This window comes from Mercenaria mercenaria, chromosome 1 (assembly GCF_021730395.1).
Source record: "Mercenaria mercenaria strain notata chromosome 1, MADL_Memer_1, whole genome shotgun sequence".
Taxonomy (NCBI): Eukaryota; Metazoa; Mollusca; class Bivalvia; order Venerida; family Veneridae; genus Mercenaria; species Mercenaria mercenaria.
In genome coordinates this window covers 64,037,764-64,052,490 of record NC_069361.1, presented here as the reverse complement: position 1 = coordinate 64,052,490, position 14,727 = coordinate 64,037,764, and the positions used below count along the sequence as shown (strand labels likewise).

The 14,727-nt window shown below is 32.6% G+C and overlaps 1 protein-coding gene across 2 annotated transcripts in view; it reads left to right on the top strand.

Annotated features, from left to right (window-relative positions):
• Window positions 1-14,727, top strand: part of LOC128558952 (fermitin family homolog 2-like) — a 62,948-nt gene that overhangs the window by 15,695 nt on the left and 32,526 nt on the right. For both annotated transcript variants that reach the window (XM_053549437.1, XM_053549431.1), the window contains exon 3: window positions 5,089-5,322. In XM_053549437.1, the coding sequence (XP_053405412.1) occupies window positions 5,089-5,322 (234 nt within the window). The remainder of the gene's footprint in view (window positions 1-5,088; window positions 5,323-14,727) is intronic.

The following is a 14,727-nucleotide window of genomic DNA, read 5'->3' as shown; positions in this document are numbered from 1 at the left end:
GTAATGGCATAATAATGGTTATTGTAATCGCCATGAAATTGGACAGTTTGTCTTCATATAAAAATGATATGATATAAAAATGTATTACATGACATTACCAGTTAGGTTTTTGTCCAGTCCTCATCAGAATTTAGCCGATGTTACAGATCTTAAGGAAAAATTGCTAATATTTCATTGAGTTTGGCTCTTGTACCAGATTTTCTGCAGATGTCACAATTGTTAGTGAATTGGCACAGATTGAATAGTAAAAAAGGGACAAAGGGGTAGTAGTTCCTAAATTTAGTTATTAAAACCTATATAAATATTTATGTTAGAAGATTTTGTCTGGTGGTTATAAATTGTATAAAGACTTACAAAGTGTAAAAATTTATGTAAAATAGCAACATAATAGACAAGGTACTTTACAATTGTTTAATGAATTCAACTACATGAGTATAAATGTTGTGCTGTTTTTGTAGCAACAGACATTTATTATGAAATCATCAATTTTGTTGATGACTTATTTTCATCGATTTCATCAAATTCATGGTTGCATGAGTCCACAAATCAAATGTCTTTGAATGTTGAAATCCATGAATTCATATCACGAAATAGCTTATTTTGTCTAAGGACCACAAAATTTCATGCCCACAAAATTGATTTTCACAGTATATTGTATTGTGAGTGTAGATGATACATATAATAGATGAGGAGGAAAGGTAATAAGTTTAAGCATGCCAGTCTGACAGATACAAGCAATCAGAGGTGGAAAGATGACACGTGGGTCCACACCTGGTTGATAGGTGTAAACACTTAATTAATGTCCCCACATGTCTTCATGAATGCTCAGAATATCTTCTTTCTTTAATAGGTTACAGAAGATGTGAAATGCCTGTGTGGTCATTTATTAATATTGTTTATAATATGGAATCATGCCCATTGGTCTGATATGAGTTAACTATATAACTGGTGTGTTTGTAGCAATCTTGGTTTTGTTTTATTTAAAATGATATAGTAAGTTATTACATAATATCAAACGAAACAAGATTGACTGATTCCTAATCTTATCTCCTATATGTCATTCTAAGGAAAGAATTGTTTTGTCAAAGAAAAGAAAAAACCTTTCCTATGGTCCCTTGTTCAAATGTATGGCTAAAAAATGAATAAAAGAAGCAGTGACTGAGTGAATGTTTAAATACAGCTCTGGGTCCACTTGTTCGAAACTTTAACTGGCTGTTAAACTAACTGCCAGTTAAATTTTGATTCAAAATATTAGTCTTGGAGGGAAACACTTTAATAATGTTTTGCTTTTACTGTAAAGTCTTTTCAGTGTTCAAATCCTTAACTTGTGCATTTGTTTTTCTGGGTCTTCTAAACTGTCGAAATATAACCCTAAAAGTTAACTGACTGTTAGCTTAATCGCCTGTTTAAGTTTTGAACAACTGGATCCTGGTCATAGTGGATATAACCAGTTATATGAGGGGACATTGAACTTGACACATGACATATTAAGCACAGGTTTGTATTACTAATGAGACAAGGGGCGGAGCAGTTTGTGTCAGGCCAGGAAATTACCAGGGTGAAAGAAGAAAAATGACCTTATAGCCCTTCATACTGAAACACAATGCTCATTACTATTTTAATGATGCATGTAGTGTTTGTTTATGGCTCGAAGTTTATAGTGTATTTTAAAAAGTAATGTTGTTCACCAGACATATTTCTGTTTTGAAGCTCAAGTTTGTTTGCCTTGATTCGTATGCTACTGTAAATCACTTTAAAGTTGCAGTGCACTAATTACTCTAGGTGTTCAGCTACTGTGGTCGTCATTAGTTGCTTTGATTGTTTCCCGGTGCTTTGATTGTTTCCCGGTGCTCAGATAGTTTCTCAGCTTTCTGATTTGTTTCCCAGTGCCCTGATTGTTTCCCTGTGCTCAGATTGTTACCATGTGCTCTGATTGTGTCCCTGTGCTCTGATTGTTTCCCAATATTCCGATTGTTTCCCAGTGCCCTGATTGTTTCCCAGTGCCCTGATTGTTTCCCAGTGCTCTGATTGTTTCCTTGTGCTCTGATTGTTTCCCAGTGCTCTGATTGTTTCCTTGTGTTATGATTGTTTCCCAGTGCTCTTATTGTTTTCCTGTGTTATGATTGTTTCCCAGTGCTCTTATTGTTTTCCTGTGTTATGATTGTTTCCCAGTGCTCGGATTGTTTTCCTGTGTTATGATTGTTTCCCAGTGCTCTGATTGTTTTCCTGTGTTATGATTGTTTCCCAGTGCTCTGATTGTTTTCCTCTGCTGTGATTGTGACCTTGTGCTCTGATTGTTTCCTTGTGTTATGATTGTTTCCCAGTTCCCTGATTGTTTCCTTATGCTCTGATTGTTTCCCTGTGTTATGATTGTTTCCCTTGTGCTCTGATTGTTTCCTTGTGTTATGATTGTTTCCCAGTGCTCTGATTGTTTCCCTGTGTTATGATTGTTTCCCAGTGCTCTGATTGTTTACATCGTTTACCCTTGTTACAGAAATTCAGATGCTCTGATTGTCTCTAGAGACTCTGATTGTCACTTGACACTAGTAATCTATCTAGGTGCTTTGATTGTCTCTAAGGTGTAGGTGTTCTAATTGCCTCTACCTGTTAGTAAGGCATATAACTGCTTTGATTGTCTGTAGGTGCTCTGGTTGTCTCCAGGAGCTAGATTTTTTCAAACACTGCTTTTTGCAGAATGTTATAATTACATACGATTTGTATTTCATTTCATATTAACCTTATTTTTGCAATTATTTAAACTTTGACCTGGGGGCCTCCGTGGCCGAGTGGTTAAGGTCGCTGACTTCAAATCACTTGCCCCTCATCGATGTGGGTTCGAGCCTCACTCGGGGCTTTGAATTCTTCATGTGAGGAAGCCATCCAGCTGGCTTACGGAAGGTCGGTGGTTCTACCCAGGTGCCCGCTCGTGATGAAATAATGCACGGAGGGGCACCTGGGGTCTTCCTCCACCATTAAAGCTGGAAAGTCGCCATATGACCTATCATGTGTCGGTGCGACGTTAAATCCAACCAAAAAAAAAAAAAAAAAAACTTTGACCTGACACAGATTCTTTTTGTTGACACATAGAATTTTATCTGTGAAGATTTTTATCATTTCTATCTGTCTGTCCATATTTTTCTAGGCCATATTTAGGTAAATATCTTCTTACAGGGCAATAAAAGTGTCCCGATATTGATTGATAATATCAAGGTAAATTGTATATTGATCTTTCTCTGTGGTGCATTATGGGAAATTTTATCATAGAGGCATCTAGTTAAATGAAATTGCTTGGGGTTGATCATATTATTGTCATAAGATACTTAATGTGACAGGCTGTAACCAGGTAGAATGACAAAATACTAACATTTAGGGGGAAAAAATGATAAACACAAAAAAAATGATAAACCAAATTCATGGTATGGTGTATGCCAGAAATATTGAGATAGTATTGTATGATGTAGGCATTTCTGCAGACTTCATAATAATTTGATGTTGTCTTTATACAAACCTCTATATCGGTGTCCGAGGAGTCCTGCAGTACAAGATTGTTACTGCCTCTTTTGGTACTGGTGTGGAATAACAAGACAGCTTTATCAACCACAAACATTTCTGTGGTTAACCTAACTCTAAGTTAGATATAAACATCACCAGGTAGACTTTCCCTGTGTATTTTATTGAAACCTTTTATAGGTTTTAAAAGCAGACATGTCTTTTTTGTGCTTTTACATGCCACAGGGCAGGGAAATAGTGATATACATCTGCAAAGAAAATTATTGATACAGGAACAGAATCATCATTGACTACTGATGTGATATCCCTGATGAAGACCTTGTGAAACCTCAAAACTGTAATTGAAATCTACATTGTTAGTCACTTGTTCCACTGTCTGCTTTTAATTATAGTTTACTTCTATGATAGATTAATATTCCTTTCGTTGGTCAGTTTTAATATTTATAAACACCTGAAAAGGGGTATGGTTGCTTAGAGGATAATGTTTCTGTAGAATATATAATTTCCTGAGAAGATGATTTTGTGATGAAAAATTTCTGTATTGCAAGATTTTGACTAAATCACAGTACCATGTTTTGTATGTCATTTGTTTTCATGCAGTTTTATCTTAAATATTCAGGTTTTTTGCAATTGCAAAAAAAAATTCAAAACTGCATAAGAAAGTAAATATATGGCTGGTTTTGTAGCAAGTCTTGACAATTAAAACCTCATGAAAATGACAATTACAAATGAATTTTAAGAGTAAATGAGACAACAAGATTGAATTTCGTCTACTAGTTTTTGCTGCTTTTGCACTCACATGCACTTGTCTGCAATTCTGCAAGGTTATTTATTGGTAGTTAATTGATGTAACCAGGGTAGATTATCACTTATACAGATGTGCTAGTGAGATAGATAGATGGTCCAAAATTTAAGAAATGCAAGCTAAAAATCTCCTGGAAATCTTCCCTAAAAAGTTAAGTTGCTAAGAATAAGCAGCCTCAGTGGGTTCAATATGTTTACCTCTTCATTATATGAATAATCATTTTAGAACCAAAATTGATTTTGGTGCTGATGGACCGGTTTTAGGGAATATTTAAAATCTTTCCCTGCTCTGATTTGGAAATGATAAATGGCAGTCCTATGAATTGTGAGGAAAATTTTCTGAAACTCTGCAAATTATTCCCAAATGTTGCATTTTTGCATCAAATTACCATGTGTTCTTATAAAACATCAATTTATATTGCATGCATTAGGAAGCACATAAAATGTGAAATTAATTGAGCAGAGGCACCCAAGAACATGGCAAGTTATTATGCATTGATTGGCTCCATCTATCATGTCTATTGTATTATAATGAAGAGTTTTATTATAAAGTTATGGTCCCTGACTGATACTTAATGTTAATTTTATTGTTGTAGAGACTTAAAATGCATTAAAGACGTATTGGAAGCAGATTGATATGCCAAATTTGGCAGAAATCTTTTATTTCATTGTAGAAATTAATTGAAATACTTTCATTTCTCCTTTTTATTTTGGATACAGATATAAAATATTGGCTGTTGTGTCTTAATACATTTGTATCATTTTCTTTTACAGATATTGCAATGGATTGGTCAGACCATGCTCTGTGGTGGCCAGAGAAAAACAGATGGCTTAAAAGGTCAAGGTCAACCTTAGATCAGTATGGTGTTCAAGCAGATGCAAAACTTCACTTTACTCCAATGCATAAAAACCTACGTGTTCAGTTACCGGACTTACAAATTCTCGATATGAGACCAGATTTTAGTTCGGAGGTGTTTCATTCGGTACAGTTTCTCTGTAAAGAATTAGGTGAGTAGTATGGGGTACGAACATGTAAGACTTTCTCAACAGTGGAACAGCCGCTAGGGAGATGTTACACTAAAGATATTGGGTAACCTTAAAAGTACCAAAGGAATGAGCATTGTGGGAGTCATGTTAATCCGACACATTAAAAAGTCCTGTTTATTTTTTTGTAAGATTGGGTTTTAAGCTGTGGGTGGGGGTGGGGGGGAATGACAATTTGTTAGGTTCTGTATAATGAAATTTTCTCTGTTGCAATGCTTAACTAATTTCAAAAGCATTGATCAAAGTCAGTTAACTTCTTGAAAACTGAAGTACATGAAAGAAGAGGAACCACTCAAATAGTAAATGTTGACATTCACAATGAAAATACTAAGTTATTGGAGTGTAAATATAAGTGAAAGCAGTATTAGCAATAAATGTTGAAAGTGATATCCATTGAAACTGAAGCTATTATCAATATTGGAGTTCATAATTTCCCTAGAAATAAAAGAGCTTTTGTATTGAAGCAATTCTGTTGAAAGGATTCTCGCCAAACTGCCGTGAAAAAACAAACGAAAAGGCGTCAAATTCAGAATAACAAAATGGCAATGGTATTAGAAATTACAGTGAATATAATGAAAACATCATTGTTGGCAAACAGAACTGATAATGAAATCTGTGTTGATTCTGTTTTAGTTGATTTACATTTTCACATTTGGGGGTTCTTATTCTCTTTCCTCTATAAAGTCTGTTTTATTTCCTCCATTTTCACAAATGGAATGCATTGATTTGTTTTTTTCGTAGGCTTTGTTTACATTTGACGCCCATTCTTGAATGGTCGCATAATGTATTGATGTATAATAAAACCTTGTTGTTTACAAAGTCTTCTGCATTTCCCCCACCAGTCAATAATAGCGTTATTATAAGCTCATAAAAGTAATTTAATTGTTGCCAAATAGACTTGAGCAACAATCAAGGCTTGTGAAATTGTGATAAACTTGGTAGGAATGGACTTAGTAAGAATTGCTGATTTTTTCAGTACGCAGCTGTTTTAATTCCCTATTGGACAATGTCATCATATATGAACTGGGCAGTTTGAATTTTTCAACTAGGGTTGAAACTTTTAGCCTCTTGATTCTTTTGACATCTGATTGGTTCATAACTTTGAGAGATTAATAAACAACTTCTGTATCTCAGATGCTGTAATCTCCACGCATATACCATTCTTATATTGAAAATTGTGAAAAATAAGAATAGAATATGTAATAGCAGAAATTGTTTGGCATGTGAGGGTTATCTGGTTATGTTGAATGCCTATCAACTAGATAGCAGAGATGTTTGTGTTGTGAGAACATGGCCATGATTATGTCTGCCAAGTGGTTGTTCTGTCGACTGATAAGCCATCAGGTTAATGTTGATGGTTATAATGATACACCTACTCATAAAATATTATCTGCTAAAACTAGAATTATTGCCAATCCTTTTCTGCTGAATCACTGGAGATCTTGTTGTTTGTTACTTCATCAGTATCTAAGAAAACTTCAGTGTTTCAAATAATCCCTACAAATTAAATTTATCATATTACATCAGCAGATGTTCCTAACCCTTTTGGTTTTCTGCATGCCTTGCTATTGAACATCCATCCATCCATCGAATATCCATCCATCCATCCATCCATCCAGATAGTACATTGCCCAATATACTGAGATGGTTGCAATATTTATTTATAAGGGGTAGGTCAAAATACGAAACAAAACTACAAGTTGCAAGTTGATGGTTTGGTGAATAGCTTTCTTCTAGATGTAGGTTTTTTGCATACAGGAAGAAGGTCTCGGTAATAAACTTTGGAAATAGTGCTGCAAATTTGATTTTACAATAACAAGGTGTTCAAGGATATTTCAGTTAATTCTTAATTGAGAAAAAAGTTCAAATATTCAAAAGATGTGCCCTGTTTGAATTACAAAACATGTTGAAGGACTGCAGAATTATATGGAAAAAATAAATGATAAAAGTTCGGAGAGTATGTTTGCTTAATCTACCTTGCCTTGTTTGATGTTCTGAAATACTCCTTTGATAACAAATTCTTTGTTGACTCAGCACATTGTAATCATAATTATTCTATAATATTTGAACCATTATCGATTTTATATTAGACGTAAAAAAGCTCGGATATTTTTATATCATAACTTTATTTACTATCTTACACTGAAGTATTTTGGTGTGTTAAATCTTGCCGGGTCACAAGGGAGCATTGTTATGTCAAATGATTAGGTTTATAATAAAGTTATATTTTGATACCTAAAAAAGACATTTCCCTCTTTGCATAAACCAGGTTTTATGGCCTGTGTTTGAAAAGAAGGCAACAAAAGTGTACTTAAATTTTCTACAACAGCATTTATGGCTATTCATCAACACTTCCACATCATGTTAACTATGTCACTTTTTAATAACAGAAGCATTCATTAGTGTTCTATACATAATTGCAGGGTTTTCGCTGTTAAATAGCATATGCTATAAAACAGAGCAGTTTTTGTCCTGTATTCCTTCAAATCTGAAGAGTACTTTTTTATTTAAATCAAATAAAAGTTTTACGTAATATATTTGTACATGTTTCAGTTTATAATGATAATTAATGTAAGGGTCAGCACTGAAATTGTTCTGCCTTAAACAGTAATTACTGGAGTATATTATGTTTTAATTTAATATTGTGTGATTACCTCCCTTTAAAAACATATTGAATGCAAAATTCATTAAAAACTTATGGATGTATAAATTACTGGAGTTCAAAGAAGTTATATTTAAGTACATGTACTTGTATTTTATGGCATACAAAATAAACATTTGTGTTGTCCCTATTTCAGCTAACTTGAACTTTGTTGTAACCCTAGATCTGAATGTGTCTGGCACTGGAGAAATCATAGAAATGACAAAATATGAAGCCTCAGAATATTCCAATTTCCAGATTACTTTTATCTTTAGTAGCATTTACAAATGAATCTTCCCCCCTCACATGACAAAGGCATCAAGATCTTACAGCATATTCATGTATTTCTTGTCTTCATTTCAATGGGCATCAATTGTTTGATTCACCAGTTTTTTAACACAGTATTTTGATTTTTTTTTCTTAATTTTCCAAGACATTAATCATTGTGGAAGCAGGAGTAGTTTTTATGTTCATCCATCTTTCTTCTTCAAGAAGTTAACTTACTTCTTCAATGCTTAATTAGATTAATAAGACATTAACTTAAAAGTGCGGTTTAAGACAAATCTGGCGTCCAAAATGGCTAAAATTTACTGTGCAAAATTCCAAAAGAAAATTGATGATAAATTCAGAATAATCAATTTTGGAGCAAATTAAGTTTTTATTACCATCACTTAGTTATAGATATTTTTACCGAAATTGATAAAAAAAAATATGTGACAAAGTAGTTAAACCAAACAGTAGTTTTCCTGAGAGATATTTTGTGTGATTAACTTTTTTCCAATTAACATCCTACTATTAATATTCTGTGGAAGAAGAAAAAATGTTATGTATGAATCAGAGAGATAATGAATCTACAAGACGTGATTATATTATGATGTTCATAACTTCCATAATTCTAGTGCATCTTATCTGACTCATAGACCTATCAAGTTATTGTTACTGCAAAAACACCCACTTCTTTCTAATAGTATGGACGATACAAAAGCAAGATAGAGAAGAATTTTATATTTAGTTGTAAAAAAAAGGTAAATTTCATAACATTGCAATCTGACAATTCAGAGAATATACCTGCTGCACAGTAAATGGGCCAAATGTGTTAGCATCAAAGTCAAAAATTAAAGTTAAAGATTTCTTACCTGTTAAGCCTTTTTCATGAAGTTATATGTTTTAACTTCATGAAAAAGTAAAATAATAGATAACTTTTTGCTGATTTTTGTTTTTATACATCATTTTCTATCAGTGGTTGGGCAAGGGGACGGACGTTACATGGCAATGTAAAAAGCTTGTTTCTGAAGCTGTTTACTGTCATTTAGATGAGAAAATTCACCAAATCAATAAACCAGTACATCTTTACAAGAAACTTATAAAAAATTTGCCAAAAATTGAAGAAAAAATTTTTTTTTGTTATTTTACCTGTCGAAGCAGAGAAGGAAAAAAACAGCCATACTCATATTTTTCCTGTTACCATTTATAATATTACACTTAATTGGATAACAACTTTTTAAATAAAGACACAAGAACATAAGTTATTAAACAAATCAGTTTTTTATATATTTCTTTTTTATTTAGGCTTCAAAACTAGTAAAGAGAAACTAATGGTAAAGGGATACGGACGTTACATTATGAGGGGACGGACGTTACACTAATTATATACATTTGTTTTTCAAGCTTTAATGTTGCTTTACTGAATAAATACAGATTCTGTTAATGTTAAACCTATCTAGATGAATGAAAAATAATACAAAGTAATAAAATAAAAAGAAATATGCTGAATTAGAGTTTTAAAATATGGAGAGAAAAAGGAAACAGTATTTTTTAATCAGGAAATTGATAGTGTTCGTCCTATGTATTCACTGACAATGAAAGGTGTTTCTAAATTTTCATTATTATGCTAATGTCATTCAATAGAAGATATGTGTGTGGTAATGGTACATCTTACTGCTAGAGTTAAGTAAATGAGGATGGACGTTACAAATTCACCATAATTTCTAACAATTTTTTTTGCAAAAACTATGTTGAAGCATAAAGCAAAACGAAACAGAACAAAATGAGAAAACGTATTAAAATATTTCTTTTCATGAACATGTAAATGATATGTATCATATAATATCATACACTTTTAAGAAAGTGACAGTAATCATCATCTCAGCACAAGAAGGGGATAAGAGCTCTGACATCAAACACTTCTTTAACTGAGGTGTGGAGGATCATTTTGTTTCATTTTGAATTTCACAGATAGCGCTATAAATCGTAGATTAAGAAAAATCCCTTTAGTATGTAATCTGAAAGTAATGCTGAAAATACATTTAGATAGACAGTATTTTCTATTCCCCAGTTTTGGGGATTGAAGGAAGGACATTAGGAGGGGAAAAATATGCTGTAATGACTAAAACACTTTTTGAGTCCTTAATATGAGTTTGAAAAAAAATACCCTGGACCCTGTACAACAGTTGGTACATTTACTTAAAATATCTGTGATTCATTGCCATGACACATCAGATTTTGTTTATGAAATGATCATAATTTAGAATTTTTTGTATTCAATTTAAGGGTCTACACAACCGTATGGCCATCATCACTGGCATGAGCCTGGATCATAAAATAAGTTCAACTTAAAAGAATTTCACACATTTAGTCCCACTCCTAATCTGCATATGACAGCAAGCTCCTCCCCTTTCTCATTTTTTTCAAAAGAAATCACTTTGTATATACAAGGTTCATTAAGACAGTCAGTGTTTTTACAAGACTAGGTATGGATCCAGAAATGTATATACAGGGTCCAGTTTTATGGCACCTTGTATAACGCTTAAGTTTTCCCAAAGTATGTGTTTATACAAGACTGGTTAAGAGGGTAAGTGTTGTTTTTAGAATCTTACAAGGATCCAGAGATATATACATGTATAAATTGGGCCCAGTTAAGTGGTTCCATTTTATCAGTTTTGTTTATTTTTCTCATGTTGTTTTTATAGCCAACTGTTGTTCCAGCAGGGGTCTCGTTACATGTAACATATTATTCTTTTGAATAATGTCCTCATATTTGTAAATAAATGTTTTATTGGGAATGATTTAACACACAGCATCTTTATTTATCAATATATAAACTACAAAAAGTTACTGATGGATAACAAAATCAGAATATAAGAAATATTCAATTATCACAATTTTTGTAACATCCGTCCCTTTTCTGTAACGTCCATCCCCCCTATTTTTCAGATGAAGATGATACAACATCATATAAATCTAAATGAATGTTTTTATATAATTATTACTTATTGTTGCATGTCCTATCAAACAGGAGTTAATTTCATTTAAATTTCCTCACATAGCATAAAAAACAAAGATTTTTGCTCCAATTTTCAGGTTTTTTTTCTAGTTTTCAATTTAAAATACTCAAAAGTATGAAAAAAAAATTTTTTCAACATTGTTTTTGATAATTTCATACTTTTGACATACTCTTGTGAAATAATAGTATCAGATATTACCATCAAAACATTAAAACACTGCATTTTGTACAAAATTAAGAACAGCATATATAGGGGGACGGACGTTACACATAACTTTTGATATTTCATCATTTTTTGCCAGCAAGGCTGCAGATCTATTAATTTTTCATTTTTTCATGATAGGTATGTCATTATGCATATATGAAAGTAATTAATATCAATATTTTCATATTCAATTGCAAAATAATAGTGGGGGACGGACGTTACGCTTTTTTTCACGCAAATCGTTTTTTGGGTGGTAAAATGGACTTTTTTTACTAAAATGTCCATTGATACCTGCTGCAGGCATTTTTTTCATATTCTACAAATACATAGTAAGACAGTGAGCAAGAAAATTATTTTGAATATGTAAAATTAAGACATTTTGTGTTCAATTCAAAATTTAGCATTTTTGTTAAAAACAGTGGTGTTACACGAGTCACTTTTTATTATAATATTCATAAAAATGTAACGACTTCAGTGATCATCAATGTTATACATCATTTTAAAGGTAATAAAATTATCTGTTTAAAGGTATTCAAATCAAACTTATATTTTGTTATTTGAAAATACTGTAGCAGTTTTTGAAAAGTGTAAAAATCCAATGCTAACGCATTACATGAAAAAACGGCCTATTTTCAGCCATAAAATGGCTTTCAAATTTTTTTGGGGTTGATTATGTAATTTTTTTTTTACTGCAGCATTTGAATACTAATAAAACACATTAAAAACAGTTTTAACAAAACTTGAAACAGATGTTCCTCTATAAATAAAATGCAGTTACATGTTTTTTGAAAAAATTGGCCCATTTACTGTGCAGCAGGCAAATAGGTAGAGCTATTGCACTCACGTCCTGATTTGGTTTTGTATGTAAGCTGGTATCTCAGTAACCACTTTGACTTCTAATCACTTGCTCCTCACCGATTTGGGTTCGAGCCTTACTCAGGGCATTGAATTCTTTGAGGAAGCCATCCAGGTGGCTTATGGAAGGTCAGTGAATCTATCCAGATTTCTGCCCTAGATGAAAATTAATAATGTACAGAGGGGCGCCTAGGGTCTTTCTCCACCACGTTGCCATATGACCTATATTTGTGTTGGTGCAAAGTCAAACCCAAAAGAAACAAAAAATATAAGATTCCACTTTAATAACTTCACATGTTCATAGTGATGACCAGACATGCATTTTGCAGGTTCCATAACTCTGTTTAACATTTTTGCAAAGTTAAACCCCATTTACAACTTAAAGGTCCAATACTAAGGAAAGTGAACATTTTAATTTCTTTTAAAAAACACAGAAACTATTTCATTTTATTGGAAAATGAAAGTTGGTATGTAGAAATTCGAAATAAATCGCAGTATATGTACAATTATTTTTCTATGAAGTATGAAGAAAGTTAAAAAGACCTGGGGGGTCATTCTGTCAATTCATTGAAATTTCAACACAATACACATACATTTCTTTGAGTTCCAAAGATCTTCTGTAAATTTTGACCTGCCAATCTTCATTATTTAGTGTCTTGCAGAAGTCTATGCACTGGCTATGAAAAAAATTGCCAACTCACTTTCCCCTAGTAATGGACCTTTAACAATATTTCTGTTGCCTGCCTCAATTGACATCATAAAGGGTTAAAAGTTTTAAGCCTTCTATACTTGTTTATTGTGTATGTTTTCATTGTTTTAACTTTTTTTAATGACAACACTTTTGAAAAGTCCAGCATTGTTGTATAAAGGCAGCTTTGAACATAAGAAATGAAAATGATCATTAAACATTAATTTTAGGGGTATTAGATATGCTCTTTGTAGTACTGGTTCCTTTGAACTTGTATTTGTATATCTGTTGGAAATGTCAAACTGTTGTTTAGTCTGCATAACTTTATTTTGATATTCACCAGTATAAACATAACACAAGAGTGTATTTATTATGATGACACAATGACATTGTTATTCATAAATGGCATAGAATAAGGTTTGTTTGTTTGTTTGTGTGTTTTTGGTTTAAGGCCATTTTTCAACAGTATTTCAGTCATGTAACAGGGGGCAGTTAACCTAACCAGTGTTCCTGGATTCTGTACCAGTACAAACCTGTTCTCCGCAAGTAACTGCCAACTTCCCCACATGAATCAGAGGTGGAGGATGAATGATTTCAGACACAATGTCTTTTATCAAATCGTCACGGAGAACATAAGCCCCACCCGGCATTCGAACTCACGCCCCCGCGATCCATAGACCAACGCTCTCCCTACTGAGCTAAGCGGGTGGGCAGAATAAGGTTGCTTCTGTTTACAGATTAAGTAAACTTATTCAGTTAGAAAAATATGAATAGTTATAGCAAAATGGGTAATGTTTTGTCTAAACCTTCAGGTGTAAGATTTTTTTAATGCCCCGGAAATAGAAGACCTGGATGCCTAGGGTATCTTTGGTCTCTACATCCATTTGTCATTTATATGATCTTCCTCATTTCATAAAATGGATATAATAACAATAAATTCAAATTTCAACAAAAGTTATCTTCAACGTTGATGAAGTCCTGCAGTGACTGCATGATAAAATTTATATAATATTACAAAAAAAAACTGTACCAGGAAAATGTATTTCCTCATTTGTAAATAAATTACAGGGAGATATCCCATCAAATATAATAATTTGCTGATTGTGTTCTGATAAAGTTCATTTGAAATATCAACAGGAAATAGACATTTTGGGAAACAGAATCATTTACCGTATACCCCTAGTATAAATGCACCCCTGCTCTCTTTATCAGAATAAATTCAATGTTTAACGAAATTTACCTGGTAGCCTGACATTTAGAGAAAAAATTTCAAACAGTACCAAATTATAGAAAGAAAAGGGTTGTTTCACATGAAAATTGAACAGCATATAGAACATGTATATTACTTTACAAAGCAATTGTGAGTTTACTGATATATACATTGAAATCTGGAAAGGGTCCACACTGTTGGACAGTTCAGCACCTTTAAAAACAACTGTTACATCTCTTCATTTTGATGCATTAATTTGCAATAATGTACCAGTACTGATATTTCACATAGCAAGGTGGAATGTAGTTTTCAGCATTTTTTTATTTTCATTTCTTTACAGATGGCATTCATTTTCAAAGGGAGACAGCTTTTTGAGAATATTTTAAGTATCCATCATATGGGGCAGTAATGGTCATGATGATTGTTAGTAAAGATGTTGTTCGTTTAACAAATATTTCTATGTTTTGATGATATAACTCCCAAACCT